Below are 23,004 nucleotides of genomic sequence, written 5' to 3' on the forward strand. Positions count from 1 at the left end.
AGAACTAAGCACTACAGATAGCCTAGACGAGTATAGGAAGTGCAGGGACGAAATAAAAAAGGAAATAAGGAAATCAAAGAGAGGGCATGAAAAAAGATTAGCAAGTAAGTTAAAGATAACTCAAAGATGTTTTACCAATTCATTAATGCTAATAGGTTAGTTAAGGAAAAAGTGGGACCTAGCAGAGATGAAGATGGAAACTTGTGTGTAGATGCAGAGGCTGTGGGAAGGGCTTTGAATGAATATTTTGTCTCCGTGTTTACAAAGGAAAGGGAGGATGTAGATATGGTAGTCCAGGAGGAACACTGCGAGATATTGGACGGCAGAGTCATAAAGAGAGAGGAAGTACTCGAAGGGTTGAAATCCTTGAAAGTTGATAAGTCACCAGGGCCAGATGGATTGTTTCCGAGGCTGCTGAAGGAAGTCAGGGAGGAGATCGCAGATGCTCTGAGGATGATTTTCCAATCTTCACTAAATACAGGGGAGGTACTGGAGGACTGGAGAGATGCAAACGTAGCTCCACTGTTTAAAAAGGGATCAAAGGAAATGCCAAACAATTATAGGCCAGTTAGTCTTACATCGGTGGTGAGCAAATTAGTAAAATCAATCCTGAGAGATAGGATTAACTGCCATGTGGAAAGGCATGGACTAGTCAGGGATGGTCAGCATGGATTTGTTAAAGGTCTTGCCTCACAAATTTGATTGAATTCTTTGAGGAAGTGACAAGAAGGGATGATGAAGGTAGTGCAGTGGATGTTGTGTCCATGGATTTTAGCAAGGCATTTGACAAGGTCCCACATGGCAGATTGGTCAGGAAAGTAAAAGCCCATAGGATTCAGGGTAATGTGGCAAACTGGATAAAAGGTTGGCTTTGTAACAGGAAACAAAGGGCAATGGTCGATGGATGCCCTTGCGAATGGAAAGTTGTCTCAAGCGGTGTTCCACAGGGCTCGGTGTTGGGACCTTTGCTGTTTGTGTTATATATTAGATTTGGACGTGAACGTGGGGGGCATGATTGGGAAATTTGCAGATGACACAAAGATTGGCCGAGCAGTGGATAGTGTGGAGGATAGCCATAATCTCCAAAACGATATAGATGTGTTGGTGGAGTGGGCGGTAAAGTGGCAGATGGATTTTAACATAGAGAAGTGTGAGGTCATACATTTAGGGAGGTCAAACAGTTACAGGGATTACACAATAAATGGGAATATACTAAGAGGGATAGATGAAGTGAGAGATCTTGGCATACAAGTACACAGGTCCCTGAAGGCAGCAGTTCAAGTAGACAAGGTTGTAAAGAAGGCATATGGAATGCTCTCCTTCATTGGCAGAGGTATAGAATATAAAAGTAAGGATATAATGTTGGAATTGTATAAAACACTGGTGAGGCCACAACTGGAGTATTGTGTGCAGTTCTGATCACCACATTACAGGAAGGATGTAATAGCTCTGGAGAGAGTGCAGAGGAGGTTTACAACAATGTTGCCAGGGTTAGAAAAGTGTAGCTACGAGGAGAGATTGGATAGGTTGGGGTTATTTTCCTTAGAACAAACAAGGCTCAGAGGTGACTTGATTGAGGTGTACAAAATTATGAGGGGAATAGATAGAGTGGACAGGATAAAATTGTTTCCCTTGGTGGAAAATTCTAGAACTAGGAGACATAGATTCAAGATAAGTGGCAAAAGGTGTAGGGGGGACATGAGGAAGAACTTATTTACGCAGAGGGTAGTGGGTGACTGGAATTCGCTGCCCAAATTGGTGGTGGAGGCAGAAACTCTAAACTCTTTTAAAAAGTACCTGGATCTACACCTTAAATGCTGTAAGCTGCAGGGCTATGGGCCGGGTGCAGGAAGGTGGGATTAGAAAGGGCACCTGGGTGTCCTCGGGCTGGCATGGGCGTCAACTTTACTCTTCTCCGCCAATGCTGCCAGACCTGCTGAGTTTTTCCAGGTATTTCTGTTTTTGTTATCCCTGTGCACTTTGATTTCTCAGTCTGGCTCAAATGGGGGTTAGAAGCCCGCACTGTGGGAGAAATAGTAACTTGGCTATGATTTTCCCTGAATTGGCCAATTACTGACCAGAGGGCGGACTCTAGAAGCTGAAAGGAGACCCTCCAGCACTGAAGTACGAGAAGCTGAAAGATGGAGGTGCCCATTTCCAAACTATATTTTAAGTTTAAAATAGAAAATAAAGGCTTTAGAAGTCAGGCCACCATTACAGGTTGCTTCCTCTACAGGAAGCCTATAGCTGCACCCGAAGCCAGCCATGGGGCCAGGGCATGTCAAAACATGCCTGGAACACTGGCCACCATCATCAACCCCATCCCACTCCACCCTAGGACAACCCCTTCAGGCGGATACACTCTTCCCCAACACCTCTACGGATCTGGAGGCCGGCTGGAAAATTCCAGCTGACCTCCAAAAACAAGCCAGAAGGCAGCCCTGCCACAACCACCGTCATGTCTGAAGGAAAATGGCCCAGAGGCTGGATGGAGCCAGAGAACCGGCACACATATCAGCTGGTGGCATGATATTCTGGGCTCAACCATCTCCGTCCCTGACCTCACCGGGCCTAAAAATTCAGGTCCGCCATGTCTTTATGAAGAGTCTTAAGGGTTGATTCATTAGTCACAGAAATTGAGCTACTTTTTAAAATAAAAAGATACAATGAGACAAATGTAATTTGCATGATTGTTTTCATCTGACTGTTAATTAATTGACACGCTCATTTTGCCAGATTCGTACCCACGTAATCAATACATTTGCTTAATTTGTTTGCAGATCAATTTACCTTGTTACAGCATAGCAGTGCATCTGCAAGAACTTGAGCAACTCATGAGCTTTCTCTCTGTCTCGGGCTTTCTCTTTAGCAGTCAGCGTATCATATGGAACCAAAAGTGGATGGGTTCCGCCACCTTATAAAAACAAATAAAGAGAGTTAGAAATGCAAATCTGAAATGGGAAGCTAAATTGAAGGGGTTTAAGACACAGTTTTGAAAAAGTTACAAAAACACTGGTGCTAAAATGAATGAAAGGAATGATAAATGGCAGTGCAAAGGAAGTACCATATGCATTACATATAGGAACATACAAATGGAAGAAATAGGCAATGCACTTCTCGGGCTCTTGCTGGTGGTGAGCTTTGAGATGGGGAAGGCATGTAATTAGGTGGGATGGTGGTGTACCTGAACCCCGCCTCCTTTCTGCCTCTGTCCGAATAAAGTTCTGGGCAGGAAGGCCCATGGTCAACCTTTCCACCCGATGCCAATTGAGGCCCTTAAGTGGTCAATTAATGACCACATAAGGGCCTCATCCCACCACTGCTGTTATTAACCCAGTGGTAAACGGGCCTGTGACCGTTTGACATACATGACAGGTAAACCTGTGTGGGGGTGTCCTCTTGGTTAAAGGCACTGTGCCTGATGAAAAGACTGGATATTGGGAAGGTTTGGGAAGGGTCCACTGAGACCCAACCCCCTGCACCCTTCTCTCCACAACCCCGACCCCACAAACCCCCAGCCCCACATTAGTTACCTGTGGTCTGGGTCACTCAGCGATCCTGGGACTCCAGTGCCTGTCCTCCTAGCAGCAGCCATGGCCTCTCCTGTGGCACTGCTGAGCACAAGAGCAACTGGCCTCTGATTGGCTGGCAGCTCTTGGTAGACAAGACTTCTGCCCACAGGATCTTGATTCCGGGGCTGGCTTCACCGCTACCTGATTGGTGCGGCAGGCATTGCGGAAGAGAAGCACAGCAGGTCCCTCGCCGCTCTTCAGCCAGCAGACAAGACCCCCAATGCCTCAACAAGATATGGCCCCTAATGGTAACAGGCTAGCGTGAAAACAAATATACCACACCAGCATGTAGAACATAGGTCCTAGACTATAAAGCCATTTAATTTGCACTGTCCTCTCAGGTGAAACAATATGACTGCACTGATCAGCTCTTTGTAGGCTAGGGGTAGCCCATTGGAACTTGTGTCAGGCAGTGACCAAGACAGGAGGTCCATTATACACAGCAGTTGATATTATTTCAATTAACTGCAATGGAACTAAGAGCAAGAAAAATAAAAAGGGATAACAGAGGTAAATAGAAACTTGTGGGGAGCAGTAAAAAAATTACACAAAAAGGAAAGAGTATCAAGGCAAGAAAAGAGTGAAAAGAGAAGTGATAAAGGGATATAGTATAGACTAGGAGAGAAAAACATGCAGGGAAAAAGGAGAGTAATAGACACAGGTATTGAGAGGGAGAGAAATCTAGAGAATAAGGAGGAAGAATAAAGTTGCACAGAGATAATGAGGAGACTAACGCAAGGACAGATAGGTTAAGAGCTATAGAATGTAGGAGAGAGAGGGGAAACAAATCCAAAGTGAGAGAGAGTAATAGTGGAGAATTAAGGTCAATTCAGACAGATGCAAGTTCTATCAATGAGGTCAGCTGACCATGTCTGAATATAATTAGGGAGTTTGAGCTATGTTAAACTTTCACTCTAAAATGTTGAAAAACACAGGGCAGGATTTTCTGGCCCCGACACTGGCAGGCATCACCGCAGCGGGGGGAACTGGAAAATTTGAATAGCCGAAAAGTCAGCTGCTTTCCAAATTTTCCTGTTCTGCCTGCGACGATGCCCAACGGTGTTGGGGCTGGAAAATCCTGGCTATAGCCCCTTTTTAAAAAATAAAATTCTATCTGACTGTTGTTTCTGTTCAGCTAATGCAGCATTTGGAATGTGTTTCAGGCAGATACTAGAGGAATGAAAATACTGGTAATAAATTAGGATAGGAACTCACTAAGAAATTTACAGGTGTACAGAATGATTTTGTCACTTAGGTTAGTTGAGTTTTTCCACTTTAAAAAAAAAATGGTGCATTTGTACTGTATCCCCTTCATACTGAGAAAACAGGGTGTCAAACGCTAACCAGTACACCGGTGTTACCCTCTAATGGTGATGAAATATTTACTGCTCATGAGAAAATGGTGCAGTGAGTAATAGTATTTGATAATCTGCAAGACAATGTAGTACATTAGTAAACAAACAAAATTGCAATATTCCGAACTTAATGGCTTCACAATTAATAACGCAAGAAGATTATTGAAAACTAAGCCATTTACTACAAAACTACAGTTAAAGCAGTTGAATCGAAATCAGTTGTCTGGCAATTCTTTTCTAGTATGTGTAGTGAGTTACTTTTTAAATGAAGATGGATAGAAATATGTTAACATTGTGCTCTCACTTTTTCCTAAGAATTTTAAACAGAATGTTAGATGGAAAGAGCATTTTTGAAGTATAGCACTGTCTCAGGAGAGGGGGGAAAGCAAGAGAAAAGATCAAGGATACATCAGTGAGCAATTCACAATGAAGTAATTTTAATCAGAGGTTATTAGTGCACTACTGAAGTTTCACATAATGACTGCTCTGTCACCAGCATACAGGCCAGGAAAGAGATGATCCATACCACTGGAACGTGAGCTGGACATTGACATACCAATCACTTACTCCAGCTGAGCAATTAATGTCCAGCTCTGAGCTTCAACGAAGTGGTCCTCAAACAAGTGTTTTGTGGGTGGAAAAGAGATAATGTCTCTTCATCTACTTCACAGAAATGTAGCTAAATCTACAGCTGCCTTTATTCTTTCATGGGATGTGGATGTCGCTGACAAAGCCAGCATTTGTTGCAACAACTACCCTTTGACCTGAGTGGCTTTATAGGCCATTTCAGAGGGTAGCTAAGAGTTAACCACACTGCTGCATGTCTGGAGTCACATGTAGCTGGGTAAGGGTGGCAGATTTCCTTCCCTAAAGGACACCAGTGAACCAGATGGGTTTCAACAACAATCAATGATAGCTTCATGGTCACCATCACTGAAACTAGCTTTCAATTTCAAATTTTTATTAATTTGAATTTTAAATTCCACCACTTGTCATAGTGGGATTTCAACCCATGTCCCCAGGGCATTAGCCTGGGCCTCTAGATTACTAGTCCAGTGGCATTAGCATTAAAAAAAAATGTTTATAGGATGTGGGCGTTGCTAACTAGGTCAGCATTTATTGCCCATCCCTAATTGCACTGAGACAGTGGTGGTGAGCTGCTTTCTTGAACCACTGCAGTCCACGTGGTGAAGGTGCGCCCACGGAGCTGTTCGGGAGGGAGTTCCAGCATTTTGACCCACTGACGGTGAAGGAACCATCACTCCATTATCACACTGTTTAAATACTGCGCGACATGCTGCTGTGCATCTGAAGAATCAATCATCCCTTTTGTACTTCCCATCTGGAGGCTGGTTATCCATCATGCTGTGGAAGATAGTACATAGCATGATCCTACCACCACTACTTCTGTATGATGTGAAAAGCTTATAATGGGATGCCTAGTTTGGCTATCCTTTCGAAGGCCTCCTGATATGCTGAGTAGAGAAACAGATGCCTCCTGCAACAGGTCTTAATGGGTAGGTTGATGTTCTATAGCTGAGACTCATGGCCACAATCACATTTCAGCTCATCCCCTCCACTTATGGAGCAAGTGGGGAGTTGATGACAACCTACACATGGTCTCGACTTGACTCAACTCAGCCCTGGGATGAAAGGTTTATCCTATGAAGAAAGATTGAACAGGTTGGGCCCATTAGAATTTAGAAGAATGAGATGTGATTTTATTGAAACATATAGGATCCTGAGGAGAATGGTTAGGGTGGATACCAGGAGGATGTTTCCACTTCTGTGGGAGACTAGGACCAGGGTACACAGTTTATGAAGAGGTCTCCCTTGTAAGACTGAGATGAGGAGAATTTTTTTCTCTGAGAAGGTGGTTAGTCTATGGAATTCTCTTCCCCAGGAAGCAGTGGAGGCTGGGTCACTGAATTTATTCAAGGCTGAGTTAAATAGATTTTTGATAGACAAGGGAGTCAAAGGTTATGGGGGGCAGACACAAAAGTGGAGTTGAGGCTCGAAGGGCCAAATGGCCTACTCCTGCTCCTATGTTCCTTTAGCTCCCTGTCTGTGCCAGCTAATGTCATCAGGACAATGACTGAATGCCTGAAAGTAAAAAGCACAAAAGCATGATGAAACTGAAGGAAGAAAATCTACTTTTAAAAATGAAGGCAAAATTAATTAAATGAGGTTATGGTGACAAGACAAGGCATAAAACACATGGAAAGTTATTTCAATAGACCATGGAACATGATTGATAATGTAATCTAACCTTTGGCTTGTAACTCCAGCTTTTTCTTACGACCCCAAGTGTTGTGGTAATTTTCTGCAAGTTGCTCTGCCATTGACTACAAGATACAAGAGCATGTGTTTCGGGTACAGATAGAATGTCTCAATTTGTCTAATGCTTTAAGTAAGTTTGGGTCATAGGTTTGTCTTTGTTTAAAACATGGCCTTTTTAAACTCTTAAAAATGGCTACAAACCACTAAAATATCAGATTTAAATAGATAATTTTGCACAATATGTGTTACAAAGGGGACATTTTTACTTTTGAAAGGGCTTTAGTGAATGGTAAATAGATTGAAACCTGAGCCATACAAGGCTAGTGCTGTTATCAGAAGACCTGGAGAATGTTTTCTAAGTTTCAGGACCTATGTTATATTAGTAGGTCTAATCGAAATAATACAACATAAAGGAATATAAACACATAGGGTTGAATAATACTTCGGCAGGCCGAGGGCGGGCTCCGCACTCAGGTCAGCAGTGTTTCGACTTCTGAGCCTGCTCATATGTGGGTTGGGCCTCTAAGTAGGAAGGCGGGTTTCAGGCCTCCATCCCGCCCAATGAGTGCTGGAGGGTGGGATGTCCGGTCACTGGGGTCATAGGACGTGACTTGGTACAAGGTCACGGCCAGTCCTTTGAAGGGTCCCCTGGCATGGGATCGTGTGAAGCCTCTCTGGAAATCTTATACTTATGCAGTTTGCAGGCCTGTTAGGTGAGAGGATTTAATTTGGAGTTCTTGTCTCCCAACCTTGGCACTCTTCATAGAGAAGAGTTTCCCACTTCTTTGCATGGAGGAGCAGTACAGTTGTTACATGTTTCCATACAGAAATGTCAGCACCACTGCAGCGAGGGGAGAGGTGGGCTAGAAGGGCCAAACCAGCCCCTTGATTCTGCGATGACTCACTCAGAGCCTTCCTGTATGCAGTATCAGACCGACGTGAACAGCTGATGCCAAACCCAGGCAAGCGGAGGAAGCCGAACCAGACATGAGCAGTGTGGGAGGAAGTAGCTGAGGTGGTCAACAGTGTCAGCTAGGTCAGCATGACTTGGTCCCAATGCCAGGAAAGGCTCAATGACCTAATGAGGGTGAGTATCGCCTCAGTAAGACCAATCATGGGCCAATGTGCTACAGGGCATGCTTGCGAATGCAGGAGGGAAGTGAGTTGGTCTGCTCCTCAAAGACAAGTATGATGCAACAGCTGTCTTTGATGTTGTCACTGTGCACTTCAACTAATGCTCTAATTGTAGGGTGGATGGTTTGCAGGATGAGCATGTGCCGTGTGAGGACAGCATCCAGGCTGGCACGCACTGAGCTGATAACAGGTTGGAGGCATGTCGTAAGATTAATTGGAATTGTTAATGAACACACTCTTACAGGTATTTTCCGGAGAAGTGAGCCCACAATGCCTGCGAAAGAGCCCATACCGGTTCAAAGTTCTTCTTATCTCTTACCCATCTGCCTACTTCCAGGTCTGCCTTGGAGTTCAGTACTCAGTTTTTACATCCCACCCACTCTACCATGTAATTCTTATGCCTAAACTTCAACAGAAATACCAGTGTACTTTTTAAAAAACTCATCACTAAATATCCTTGAACCCATGATTAAATTGTGGCTATCTGTAAGTGCTAAACATGGGCAGATAACTGCTAGCTCTTTTAACGTTATTGAGCTGTTATTTTTTTTGGCTAATATTAGTGACCAAAGGAAAATATTGCCCTTTTGATTAGTATTTGCAATTGCAATCATGTTTACACTATAAAGATTTATGGATAATTATCACACTGTCTAAACACCCAAATCCAGTAATATAGCAATCAAAGGGACAAGTGATTTGATGTATTGCGATAGCCCAAGAGTTTCCATCTTTACCTTGTAACTGTAATGCACTATTTACAACCAAAATAATGCAATTTTGCATAAATTGTGACCAGTGAAAATGCCAGCTTCCAAGCAAATATGAAATCACATCGAAATAGTAAATTTTATTCTGCAGAGCTGGAAATTGTTTAAGCAGAAACCAGCCAGGCTCTCTACCTGCAGTTCACGAGACAATGTCATGTGCAGCAGCTCAGGGGGCTGTGGATTGTATCCATGACTCGGATCGTAGACTGCCTGAAACAGAAATTAAGAAAGGAAAAAATATATTGTCAAACAAATCAATGATGATATTGTGGAATTATAGTAAAAATAAAATCGTTTGTAAAACTGCAAAATATCATTAGTGCAATGTGATAGCTTGCTTTATCATTTCAAAATTAAGTAAGGTCTTAGCATGCTTGTCGGAAAGTTCAAAAATTCTTTGCAGCAATTTTATATTATTTACTGTTCATAAACATCGACTAAGCCAGAAAGAGCATGCTTGTAAAAATGGCATTATCCCGTTTTACAACATTTGTTAATTAAACTTGTATAGAACCTTGGTTAGAGCGCACAGTTTTTAATTTCATATTACATTAAGAAAGAAGCACTGAACAATGTGCAAAAAAAAAAAAATTACAAAGGATAATACCAGAACTGAGAACAATCAGGAAAGACTGAGCAGTCCGAGAAAAAAGATTGAGGGGTGACTTGATAGAGGTCTTTAAAGTCTCAAGGGTTTTTTTAAATGTATTATTTCACAGGATGTAGGCCAGCATTTATTGTTCATCCCTAATTGCCCTTGAGAAGGTAGTGGTGAGCCACTTTTTTGAACCGCTGTAGACCATGTGGTGTAGGTACAGCCACAGTGCTGTTAGGAAGGGAGTTCCAGGATTTTGACCCAGCGACAATGGCGATATAGCTCCAAGTCAGGATGGTGTGTGATTTAGAGGGGAACTTGCACGTGGCAGTGTTCCCTTGCAACTGCTATGCTTGTCCTTCAAGATTGTAGAGGTCGTGGAAGGTGCTGTCAAACGAGCCTTGGTGAGTTGCTGCAGTGCATCTTGTAGTTAGTACACACTGCTGTCACTGTGCGTCGGTGGTGGAGGGAGTGAATGTCTAAGGTGGTGGATGGGGTGTCAATTAAGTGGGCTGCTTTGTCCTGGATGATGTCAAGCTACTTTGACTGTTATTGTGCCTGTACTCATCCAGACAAGTGGAAAGTATTTCATCACACTCCTGACTTGTGCCTTGTGATGGTGGACAGGCTTTGGGGAGTTAGGAGGTGAGTTAATCTCTGCAGAATTCCCAGCCTCTGCCCTGGCTCTTGTAGCCACTGTATTTATATGGCTGGTCCAGTTCAGTTTCTAGTCAATGGTAACCCCCAGGATATTGATAGTGGAGAATTCAGTGGTGGTAATGCCATTAAATATCAAGGGAAGATAGTTAGATTCTCTCTTTTTGGAGATGGTCATTGCCTGGCACTTTAGTGGCAAGTAACATTTGTGACACTTGTCAGCCCAAGCCTGAATATTGTCCAGGTGTTTCTGCATACAGACATGGACTGCTTCAGTATTTGAAGAGTTGTAAATGATGCTAAACATGGCACAATCATTAGGGAACATCCTCACTTCAGAACTTATGTTGGAAGGAAGGTCATTGCTGAAGCAGCTGAAGATGGTTGGGCCTTGACCACTACTCTGAGGATCTCCTGCAGCACCCTCCTGGAACTGAGAGGATTGACATCCAACAACCACAACCATCTTTCATTGTGCTAGGTATGACTCCGACCAGTGGAGAGTCCTCCCTGCTCTGATTCCCATTGACTCCAGTTTTGCTAGGGCTCCTTGATATCACACAAGGTCAAATGCTGCCTTGATGTCAAGGGCAGTCACTCTCACCTCACCTTGTGTTCAGCTCTTTTGTCCTTTTTTGAACCAAGGCTACAATGAGGTTAGGAGCTGAGTGGCCCTGGCAGAACCCAAACTGAGCGTCAGTGAGTGGTTGTTGCTGAGTAAGTGCCGCTTTAAGCACTGTTGATGACATCTTCTGTCACTGTGCTGATGATCAAGGGTAGACTGATGGGGCGGTAATTGGCTGGGGTGGATTAGTCCAGTTTTCATGGACAGGACATACCTGGGCAATTTTCCACATTGCTGGGTAGATGCCAGTGTTGTAGCTGAACTGGAATAGCTTGGCTAGGGGCGTGACTAGTTCTGGAGCACAAGTCTTCAGTACTTGAATGTTTTCAGGGCCCATAGCCTTTGTAATATCCAGTGCCTTCAGTCATTTCTTGATATCACGTGGAGTGAATCGAATTGGCTGAAGACTGACATCTGTGATACTGGGGACCTCTGGAGGAGGCCAAGGTGGATCACCCACCCAGCACTTCTGGCTGAAGATGGTTGCAAATGCTTCAGCCTTGTCTTTTGCATTGATGTGCAGGGCACCCCCATCAGTGAGGATGGGGATATTTGTGGAGATCCTCCTCCAGTGACTTGTTTAATTGTCCACCACCATTCATGACTGATGTAGCAAAATGCAGAACTTAACTCTGATTGATTGGTTGTGGGATCACTTAGCCCTGTCTATCACTTGCTGTTTATGCTGGTTGGCACACAAATAGTCCTGTGTTGTAGCTTCACCAGGTTGACATCTCATTTTTAGGTATGCCTGGTGTTGCTCCTGGCATGCCCTCCTGCACTCTTCATTAAACCAGGGTTGAGCCCCCAGCAGGATGGTAATGGTAGAGTGGGGGCTCTGTTGGGCCATGAGGTTACAGATTGTGATTGAATACAATTCTGTTGCTGATGGCCCACAATACCTCATGGATGCCCAGTTTTCAGTTGCTATATCTGTTTGAAATCTATTCCATTTAGCACGGTGGTAGTGCTACACATGATGGAGGGTATCCTCAATATGAAGGCAGGACTTTGTCTCCACAAGGACTGTGTGGTGGTCACTACTACCAATACTGTCATGGATAGATGCATCTGCGACAGGTAGATTGGTGAGAACGAGGTCAATAGGTTTTTTCCTCTTGTTGGCTTCCTCAAACCCACTCTAAAGCTAAGTCCTTTAGGGTTCAGTCAGCCCAGTTAGTAGTGGTGATACTGAGCCACTATTGGTGATGGGCATTGAAGTGCCCCTCCCACAGTACATTCTGTGCCCTTCCCACCTGCAGTGCTTCTTCAAAGTAGTATTCAACACAGAGTATTACTGACTCATCAGTTGAGGCGGGGGCAATAGATGGTAATCAGCAGGAGGGTGCTTTGCCCATGTTTGACTTGATTCCATGAGGCTTCATGGGGTCCAGAGTCAACGTTGAGCACTTCCTCCCAACTATATACCACTTTGCCACCACCTCTATTGGGTCTGTCCTGTCGGTGGGACAAGGCATACTCAGGGGTGGTGATGGCAGTGTCTGGGATGTAGTCTGTAAGCTATGACTCGGTGAATATGATGATGGCAGGCTACTGCTTGACTAGTCTGTTGGACGGCTTGCCTAATTTTGGCGCAAACCCCCAGATGTAGTGAGGAGGGCCCTGTAGGGTTGACAGGGCTGGGTTTGCTACTGTTGTTTCCAGCGCCAAGGTAAATGCCGGGTTGTCTGTCCAGTTTCAATCGTTTCAGACTTCGTAGCAGCTTGATGCAACAGAATGGCTTGCTAGGCTGTTTCGGAGGACATTTAAGAGTCAACCACATTGCTGTGGGTCTGGGATCACACGTAGGTCAGGCTGGATAAAGACAGCAGATTTCCCTTCCCTAAACTGAACCAAATCGGTTTTTACAACAATACATGATAGTTTCATGGTCACCATTACTGAGACTAGCTTTTAATTCTAGATTTATTAATTTAATTTAAATTCCACCATGCTGGCATTTGAAACTGGGCCTCTGGATTCCTAGTCCAGCGACATTATCCACTACGCCAAGCATCCCCTTTGATGGGGTATAGATATAAAAAAAACACTTCCACTTATGGTGAGCCCAAAAGTAGGAGCCATAAGTATATAACATTTATTAGTAACTTCCAGGATCCAGGAGGAACTTCTTTGCTTATTACCACATAGAATAGTTGAGGTAAATAGAATGATGCATTTGAGGGGAAGCATGAGACAAAAAGGATTAAAAGGATATATTGATAGAGTAAGGCAAAGTAAGCTGGGAGGGTTAGTGTGAAGCATGAACAGTGACATTGGGCTGTGAGGCTGAAATGTTTATGTGATGCAAATTCTATTTTCATTCAGCCTCTTCTGATATTGAATGGAGACCATTTTAGTTGAACACATTAGACTAACAGGTTACTGAAATTTCCACATACCTGGGCGGAGTGTGAAATCTTGCGGGTTTTCTTCTCCCCCTTCTCACTCTTTTCCACCATCTCGCCTGCTTTTTCAATCGTCCATTCCCAGGCAATCATTGCTTTTAGGGACTCTTTGATCGGCCATCTATAGATTTCTCTGTCCTGGAAGCATCCATGTTAATTGTTAAAAGCTATAACCTATAATTTTTTTCAAAAAATTAAATCTAGTACACTGCGTTAGCTGTGGTATATAAATGATGCATTTTATGTTATCAAACTCAGACTCTGAATATAGTGATGCTCATGCCTTTTCAGAGAATGTTTTGTATGGTCTTAACCACGGATGAGTCTGGGCTTCTTCATCAATAGTTTCACCATAACTCCAGTTATTTTGTATCTGCAATGAAAAATAGACTGCATTTTACATTGTGCTTTATAACTCACTGTAGAGTTTAAGATTTATTTATACAGAAATACAACTTCCTTTGCATTTTCAACCGACATGCTTGATTACCACAGCACATTATACTAGTTACGCGCACTTTTAATCTTGGACAACGTTCCCTTAATTGCCTCCGTATAAATCCTCAATTCCACACGAACACGATATGGCCAATTTTTAACATGTGCTGGGGCACCAGTGAACGCAGGCAGCATTTCTGCTCGTGAACGTGAGCCGGAGACCACCAGGTTTCAATTGCTGGGTCTCATTTTAATGGGGCTGATCAGCTGCTCACCTGATTTGGGCAGTGACTTAAAACTGGGAATGAAGTTTGAGGCAAGGCCATAGGCAGTAAGAAGCATCTCAAGAGAGGGTTGTTTGGAGAATCTCGAGTGTATGGGGGAGGTGGTGAGTCCAAGGCAGCAGAGTTCTGTCTTTTGTTGTGAGACCTCAAGAAGCCCTCTGGCTCCTCAAAGTCCCATTAAGAAAAGTTTTTCACTTACATTCATGGCCTCACTGGCTTTCCTAGTGCTGGCTCAGGAGCAGTTTAAACTGCCACTGGGGTGATATCTTTTTTATATTCATTTTTGTAGGATGCGAGCATCTCAGGCAAGCCAGCATTTATTGCCCATCCCTATTTTACCCTTGAAAGGGTGGTGATGGGCCACCTTCTCGCACCACTGCAGTGCTGTTATGGAGGGAGTCCCAGGATCTGCACTATGGGATGCCAATACGCATATCAGGCCTCAGCAGAAGACTGCCAGATATTTGTCTATCAGAAAACTAGTTGCATTAAAGTGTGGAATAGGAGATGCATGAGACATGGAGTTGCTCCATTTTAACTCTCCCACTCCATTTCTTTTTTCAAAATTTATTCATGGGATGTGGGCTTCGCTGGATGGTCCGGCATTTATTGCCCATCTCTAGTTGCCCTTGAGAACGTAGTGGTGAGCTGCCTTCTTGAATCACTCCAGTCCATGTGGTGTAGGTACACCCACAGTGCTGTTAGGAAGGGAGTTCCAGGATTTTGGCCCATTGATAGTGAAGGAACGGCGATATATTTCCAAATCAGGATGGTGAGTGACTTGGAGGGGAACTTCCAGGTGGCGGTGTTCCCATCTATATGCTGCCCTTGTCCTGCCAGATGGTAGTGGTCATGGGTTTGAAAGGTGCTGTCTAAGAAGCCTTGGTGAATTCCTGCAGTGCATTTTGTAGATGGTACACATTGCTGCTACTGTGCGTCAGTGGTGGAAGGTGTGAATGTTTGTGGATGTGGTGCCAACCAAGGCTGCTTTGTCCTGGACGGTGTCAGGCTTCTGCTGAGCAGAAAGAGTTAAACTCCCCCTAATTATTACAGCAGTCAAAAAATATGGCATTTAAGACCTGTTATTATAAAATTTCTCTTTACAGAAGCTACATTGTAAATTAATAACTAGAATCAATTTTTCCAATCACGGATGCAGGAAGAGTTTTAAAAGGTAAATTATATTTTTTTATCCCTTTGTAGTTACAGTTTCATTATAAGTCAGGAGAGGATCCAGAATCAAAAACTTTGCGAGTTTAGGGATCCTTAACCTCCTGACATCATGTGGGCATCAGAGCAGTGGGCATGACTCTGCCTGAGCACCAGGACTGGAATAGCTGGAAATAGGTGCTGCACCCTCAGAAAACAAGGTCACTGGAGGTGAAGAGCAACAGCCTGCACAGGAAGGGCAAGCCCTGGGTTTCGGAGACCTGAGAGAGGGATAAGGGCTATGAAGGAGACACTACCCTGAACACAGGGTCGACTGGTAGCGATGAGCAGATCTGTAGATAACTGAGAACCAGTACTGAAGAAGACTGTGACTCTCTAGGTTAGTGGTCACAGATATCTGTGCTCTCATCAGTGTGAACCACTGTGGCATCTCATAGGTGGCTGCACACCAGTGCATCACCCTGGTGATAGATGCCCTTTTTATAATTGCTGTCGACACATCAGATTCACAACTGATGGAGCATTGTGGGCTCACGGGGCACTAGATCCAGTGTGCGGAGCAGTCACATGGTGCCCTGCAATATACTCAGGCAGAGGGAGATGATGCTGAAGAAGAGGTGCCCCTGCTGCACGACGAGGTAGCCTCTTCCTGCTACCCTCCAGGAAGAGGACCTCCCTCCTCTCCCTTATGGGTGCCAGGCCTCTGGCTCCCCTGTGCCATCTTGGGTCCCTGTTGGGCAGTGGCAAGCTTTCGTACAAACTCTCTACCTTATGACATGCAGCTGCCTAGGATGTCTGAAACTCGTCTCCATTCCTGCCCCAAATAGCTGGATAGGAAACCCATCTCCATCCTAATTAAGGGTTTAACCTGCAGAAAGATCTGAAACTCAGTCAGGTTCCCTCTGGAGGTGGATTTCTGGAGCCCATGATTTTTTTTTTTGGGGGGTGGGGTGGGGGGTATTTCACACATCTGCAGATCACTGAGGTAGTTGCACATTTAGAAGTGCAGCTACAGTCAAACAGAGATAATAATTTTGGTCATCAATGTTTCTGAAACACAATTAGTGGGTTTTAGACATTTGGGGGATAGATCTAAAACGAACAGAGTCTTTGGAGAGGTCAGACACCTTTGGGAGAGGTCAGGTAGCCCTTCAGGATTGTTAAGAGTAGATATGAATGCGTGTAAAAAGTGGATAAGCTTTGTGGAACTGTCAAGCTGTAAAGACATTTAAACCTTCTTCCCTATAAATTATGAAAAAAGCCTGCTGTGACTATCAGCTATAGGTGCTTATAATTCCCAGAGATGTTTGTTGACATAAGCCTGAGGGTTATCATTATAAGATTAGTGCTGCTTTACTGCTTCCACAACCTATCATTATCACACTAGGGGGCCTAGAAGTTCAGTTTAATTGACAGCTCCAAGAGATTATAAAGCGATTAGCTGCCTTTGATGTGGGGCTACGAATACCAATGTTTGCTTTTATGAGTAATTTAAGTACTTGAAGCAGATATTTGTTTTTATAAGGGATTAAGTGGCTGAAGGGTTTAAATGTATTGAATGGGCTTTTATCAATGAGTGTTTGTTTTTTACACATTGTGAAGTCTGTAATAGATGGTTAGAATTTATTTTGTTGCATCTCACCATAGCTCCTGAAATCTGTCAATGGTGGATTCTTGGTGAGCTGGCATGGAGGGTGGGAGGGGAAAAGGTGATGATTGGGGGCATGGGTTACCATGAGTTGGCACTAAATTGACATGGGGGCTATATAGGGTTATGGGGATGAGGGGGGCATGGATTGGCTTGTGTTGGCACAAAGTTTGCCTAGGGACTATAAAGAGCCATGAGGTGGTTAGAAGTGGCTTGGAGGATATAAGGTGCCATGGGAGTGGGTAGAGGGATATAGGTTGGCATGGAGTGTACGAGGGCCCAATGTGGGGGGGGGTGGTGGTGGGTGGGTGATGAGGTGGCATTAGTTGGCATGGATGGGGCATGGGAGTGTGTAGGGGTGAGGGGATGCGGGGGTGAGAGCTAGAAGGCAGTTTCTTGTTGTACTGTCTTTATTGTCCTAGAGCATTCAGGCAGGCCTATTAAACAGCTTGTCTTGGCACTCAGTTGTCCTTGTAGTTGCCTCCAAACTCTTTCTGGGGATGGCAGGGCAGATTCCTGTTAATGCCCCCCTTCCCCCATCAGACCATCGGGGCACTTTCCCCTGAGTTGGGTTTATGGAGTCGGGAGTTTTCCCATCCCTGCCCTCCTGACTTGGGAACAAAAATTTGGGCCTTGGCGTCTTACGGCAGTCAGAAATATCACCTCATCCATTTCAAAACATTATCAGGTTGTTTATGAAAGGCTGTTTCAACCAAAGACCTTGCCCACTATCAGACAGTTTAAAACATGTTCTGAAGATATTTTAACCTCTTCCTCTGGTTTTACCTTTATTGAGTATATGCACTTACAGAAACGTATTGTGTCTTACTGCTTCTGCGTAAGTGCATTACTTGCAAATACATTTTAACAGTTTAGATTGAAAGTAACAGTCTGACAATTTGCTAATTACTGCCTGTTGGAGTAGTCACGAGAGCATGGCAGGCATCCTACATGTTCATTGATGCTGTATACCAAAAATAAAGGCTAATTGTTAGTCCCTTGGCATGTATCTTGTAGAAGGCAGGCATAAAGGTGCAAACTTTAGTTCAAAGGAGCTTTGATCTTAATTGCATTTTTGTTGTATACACATTAAAAGTGTTGGAAGAAAGCTGGAATCATAACACCATTTACAAGATTGGCAGAAAAATTATGAATGTTCTGCAGTGGTTTGATTACAATTAACAAAACAACACATTTAACATAATGAAAGCAAAATACTGCGGATGCTGGAGATCTGAAATAACACTTAATATAGAACTCTGTACAGGTTGGAGATTTTAAGGTTCAAAAATCTGGTTGAAGATGTTTAGTACAGTAAAAGACAGTGTACTGAAATGAAGAAATTGAAAGTAGAAGAAATATCTTACCTTCTCAAAAGCCCACTTGTCATGTGTGTACTCTGCATACTTGTTGATAATAGGGTCCAGTTTTTCAGGAATTATGACACTGTAAAAATCATCACATATCACCAAACAGTTTGACTCTCAAATGGAATTTTGAAATATCTACTGGTCCTCTCCTTCTATATAACTCTCTTCTCTACACTGTCGGCCAAACCCTGACTTTGCTATCTCCCATGGTCTCAATCACAGACAAAGCCAACTCTGACCAGTTCCTTGTATTCCTCACCACCTATATAACAGAATCCTTTCATAATCATTTTCCATCTGCATTTATCTCTGGAAGAAAATGCTGCAAATTTCCTATACATCATTGGTCTTCCATTCAACATGGTACTTTCGCTGATGTCGACCTATTCAACCACTCTATTTTTGATTTGTCCACCTTTGATTTGTCAGTAAAAAATTTACTCTTTCCACCCTGACCATTTCCTCTAGCATGGTCCACTTCTTCACTCCCTTAAGCTTAAGTGGTTCAATCTTCTGGAGGTGACAGGGGTCTCACTTGATAGCTGGAGAGCTGGCGAGAGACCCATGTTGCCTCCTTTGGGGAAGACCCGCCGAATCACAAGCCAATCAGGCAACTGACAAACCAGAAGTGGGCCTTTCACTGGGATCAGGATCTCAGTCCCGCCTGCCTGGAGCTGCCAGCCAATCAGAGGCTGGAAGTACTTTTGCTCAGCAACGCCACTGTGGAGATGGTGGCTGCTGTCAGAATGGCAGCTAGCATTGGTCCAGGATCGAAGGGCTGAAGTTTTCTGTCGGCGAGATGGGGGCAGGGCCCGCTCGTGAAAATGACGCGGGATGACGTTGGGGGAATCCCTGACGTCATCCCGCCCCATTTAAATCTTCAGGAAGGCGGGGGCACAACGCGATCAGCTGTCCGCCCGCCGACCTGTCAATGGTCAATTGAGGCCATTGACAGGATAATTAAAACAAGTAAAGGACCTGCCCGTCCAACCTTGAGTTTGGCGGGCAGGCCGGGAGCCCTGGCGGGCTTCTGAAAAAACGTGAAACCTCATCCACCGGCAGGATGAGGTTTTATGTCGGTTTTAAAAAAGTTTATTAAAGTTTTTGTGCAATTTATTAACATGTCCCATCTCATGTGACATTGTCACATGAGGGGTACATGTTAATGATTTTTTAATTTTTCTATTTTTGAAGTTTGAAAACCTTTCAGCGATCTCCCTGAGGCAGCACTTTGCCTCAGGGAGATGTGTGTTCTTTTGTGCGCATGCGCGAAAGAACACACTCTCGCATTTGGGGAATCCCCTCCGCCCGCGCAGGAAGTGCATAGCGCTTCCCGGCGGACGTCACGCTGGGCGGGTCTTAATTGGCCCACCCACTTAAAATGGCGGCGGGGCCTGCTTCTCTGGCGGGGATCAGCTCCCTGCCCGCCGGAGATTGGGTCGGGCCCGCCTGTCCGACAGGCAGAAAATTCAGCCTGAAGAGTGATCCAGGCCAGATGCAAATAATGGTGGGAGCGCTTTCTTGGGACAGGGTTGCGGAAGGGGGTTTGGCAGCAAGGGCAGGGGTTGTATCTCAGCAGGCAACCCTTCCCTTCCTGATGCCCGAGTCTCAAATAAGTACCGAGTGCCTTGGGTAAACACCATTGGGCCTCCTCTGCCAAAATATCCACTACTCCTGTATTACCCTGGAGATCCTTTGCTCCTCTATGAGTTTTTTCTTGTTGACGTCATTAACAAGGCCAGCATTTGTTGCCCATCCCTAATTACCCTTGAACTAAGTGGCTTGTGAGGCCATGTCAGTTAAGAGTCAACCACATTGCTGTGGGTCTGGAGTCACATTTGGCCAGACCAGGTAAGGACATTGATAATAGCTTCACGGTCACCATCACTGAGACTAGCTTTATATTTCAGATTTCAGATTTATTAAATGAATTTTAATTCCACCAGCTGCTGTGATGGGATTTGAACCCAGCGAATTGGTTTAGGCCTCTGGATTACTAGTCCAGTGACATTACCACTATGCCACCATCACCCCATGCCCCATAGAAACACCTGGCTAACATTAATCCATCAACTGATATCACTAAAACAGATTATTTGGTTACGATGACATTGCTATAAGTGGAACCTTACTGTGGACAAACTAGCTTCCACATTTTCCTACATTACAACAATGACTACACTGGCCACTATGTTAGATAATAAACTTAATACTTCTAAACCCACAATCATCCCACCTCCCCCGCTTCAAAAAACTCATATTTGACTTCCATGTCCTTGTAACCTACTAACAAATCTCTAACATGTTTCTTCTTCAAAGTCTTTGAACATGGATCCATGCATGTCTTTCTCACAACTCCAAGTCTCACCTACTTTGTCTCCTGTACATGCTGATCTAGCTTGGCTGCAAGGTCCCCTAGTGCATCCAATTTAAAATTCTCAACCTTGTGCTTAAATCCCTTTGCAACTTTGCCATGTCACATCTTTGTAACCTCTACCATCCCTACAACCTGTCCAGAACTCTCTTTTCTTTCAACCTTGTCCTCAAGTTCACCCCCTTCTTCACCTCTTCATTGGCAATTGTGCCTTCAGTTAGGTAGGCCTCATGCTCTGGAAAATTTTTCCTAAGACCCCTCAACTCTCCATCTTTAAGATCCTTCTTAAAACCACTTCTTTGACAAAGCTCCCAGCCACCCTTTTTGATATCTCTTATGATTCTACATCCACTTTTATCTGATTACACACATATGTGGCAGCTTATTCTTATTGTTAAATTTGTGATTCTCTTGTGGATTGATAATTAACATTGAATGTTATTAATTTAGCATAAAAAGCCATACTTTCTCTCAATGAACTGCAAAAAAATGATTTGATTATGCAGCATAAACTAGAACACTCATTTCAATTGTAACCCTATAATACTTGGCATTTTCTTTCGAAAAGCTCTTGACAGACTGACATTTGTGGTACTGTGCAGCATACAGCAACAAAATTAAATGTAAAATTAAACTGAACATTTATAAAGATGCCATCATGCATTGCATGCTACAGTACCTTTCTGAAATAAACCTTCACAAGCTTCACTGTTTGCTAATGTGCAACAGTTCGCTGTCTGCATGGAATCACAAAACTATTCACCAAAAACATAACCGTAAAAGTAAAAATCTGAGCCCAATATTTTATTTTTGTCTTTTAGTTCATTTCACCATTAGTCTATGACTTCGTAAAATTAATGCCTCAGCAAAAAACAACAGCATTTGTGTTTATTGAATACTAGCGAACAAGCTGTTTAAATGGTTCTAATGAAATGGACATGTCTTCTAGGATATATGTATGATGCTTCCAATTCATTGGTTAACTTGTGTCTGAAGGTTTTGAAGTTCACATTTCACAATATGTAGTACATGCATGAATAACAAAATTACAGTGTGTAGGAATGAAAAAGTCTATGATGAATCATAATGATGATCATCATCTGCATTATGTTATATAAGTTAAAGCACCAAATTTAATGAGCTGCTCTGTACAGAGTGAAAAGTTATACTTTATTTGCCTGACATAGGTTTCAGAATCCCTAGAAAGCCAGAGTAGCTTTTATGATGCTTGAGAAAAATCATCTATTCTTTCCCTGCTCTTTGGGAGAAAGGGCCTTTTTTGCTGATGGTTAGTGGTGCCCTATATATGTGCTATGTTAAATCCCCCACAGAAGTGAAGGTCACTCTTTGAAGCATGTGGCTGTTAGGTAGCTCTTATTGTAGGAATGATGATTAGCACTTTTCAGTGCCAGCACTGAATGTTGCACATACTGACGTTGGAAATGGATCCATGCCCATAAAGGGCAACAGTCTGCACTTCCACCATAACAACCATTCAATGATGGATGCAACACATATGCATATGGAACATATTTCTTTTTAGTGAGATAATCAATGAGAAAACTTCAAAAGGCTGCTAACTGCAAGAAAATTATCTGAAACAAGTAATGAGAGCACAGCATTGTTCTCCATTAATAACTAAGATACCTATTTTTATGTGATTCAAAACACAGATTAAATTTCAGGAATTAGAAATACAAACAGTTCACCAAAGTCTGAAATTGAGCTGAGAAAAAAGTTAAAACAATTCATACTTCATCGTGTCTACAGGTTTAGGGTCAAAGTTGCCTTCTGCATCCACCGAAGCTTTTTTCTCGACCTTGGAGGAATAGCTGGCATCAACATAATCTGGTGGTAGTGCACCAGCTATTGCACAAAGACACTGCATGACGGCCTTGAATAAGTCAACATCGTATTTCTGCAAAACATATGTAATCTTATTATATATTTCGCCATAAACTCTATGTTTATTAAAACAATAAAATCCTCAACCATAAGCAAAAAATAAAGCAATACTTGCACTTATATAACGTTTTTCATGACAATCGAACATCTCAAAGCGCTTTACAGCCCACAGAGTACTTTTTGAAATATAATCACTGTTGTAAAGTAGTAAATGCAGCAGCTAACTCAGCAAACTCCCACAAACAGAAATGTGATAATGACTGGATAATGTGTTTTTTTTTTATGATGTTGATTGAGGAATAAGTATCGGCCAGGATAGTGGGGATAACTCCTTTTTGTTTTCTTCAAAGTGTGTTATAGAACCTTTTATATCCAACCAAGTAGGTGGATATAAAACATCCTTGTAAATCAGAGGGGAG

At 43.3% G+C, this 23,004-nt stretch overlaps 1 protein-coding gene across 1 annotated transcript in view; it reads right to left on the reverse strand.

Moving 5' to 3' along the window:
- LOC144671280 (ryanodine receptor 1-like) overlaps nucleotides 1–23,004 on the reverse strand; it is a 473,493-nt gene that overhangs the window by 185,835 nt on the left and 264,654 nt on the right. The window contains exons 51-57 of the mRNA XM_078533089.1: nucleotides 22,435–22,598; nucleotides 18,304–18,382; nucleotides 13,680–13,769; nucleotides 13,391–13,534; nucleotides 9,244–9,321; nucleotides 7,197–7,272; nucleotides 2,791–2,914 (exon numbers count right to left, since the gene is read on the reverse strand). Of these exons, the coding sequence (XP_078389215.1) occupies nucleotides 2,791–2,914; nucleotides 7,197–7,272; nucleotides 9,244–9,321; nucleotides 13,391–13,534; nucleotides 13,680–13,769; nucleotides 18,304–18,382; nucleotides 22,435–22,598 (755 nt within the window). The remainder of the gene's footprint in view (nucleotides 1–2,790; nucleotides 2,915–7,196; nucleotides 7,273–9,243; nucleotides 9,322–13,390; nucleotides 13,535–13,679; nucleotides 13,770–18,303; nucleotides 18,383–22,434; nucleotides 22,599–23,004) is intronic.

This window comes from Cetorhinus maximus, chromosome 32 (genome assembly GCF_964194155.1).
Source record: "Cetorhinus maximus chromosome 32, sCetMax3.hap1.1, whole genome shotgun sequence".
NCBI classification, from domain to species: Eukaryota; Metazoa; Chordata; class Chondrichthyes; order Lamniformes; family Cetorhinidae; genus Cetorhinus; species Cetorhinus maximus.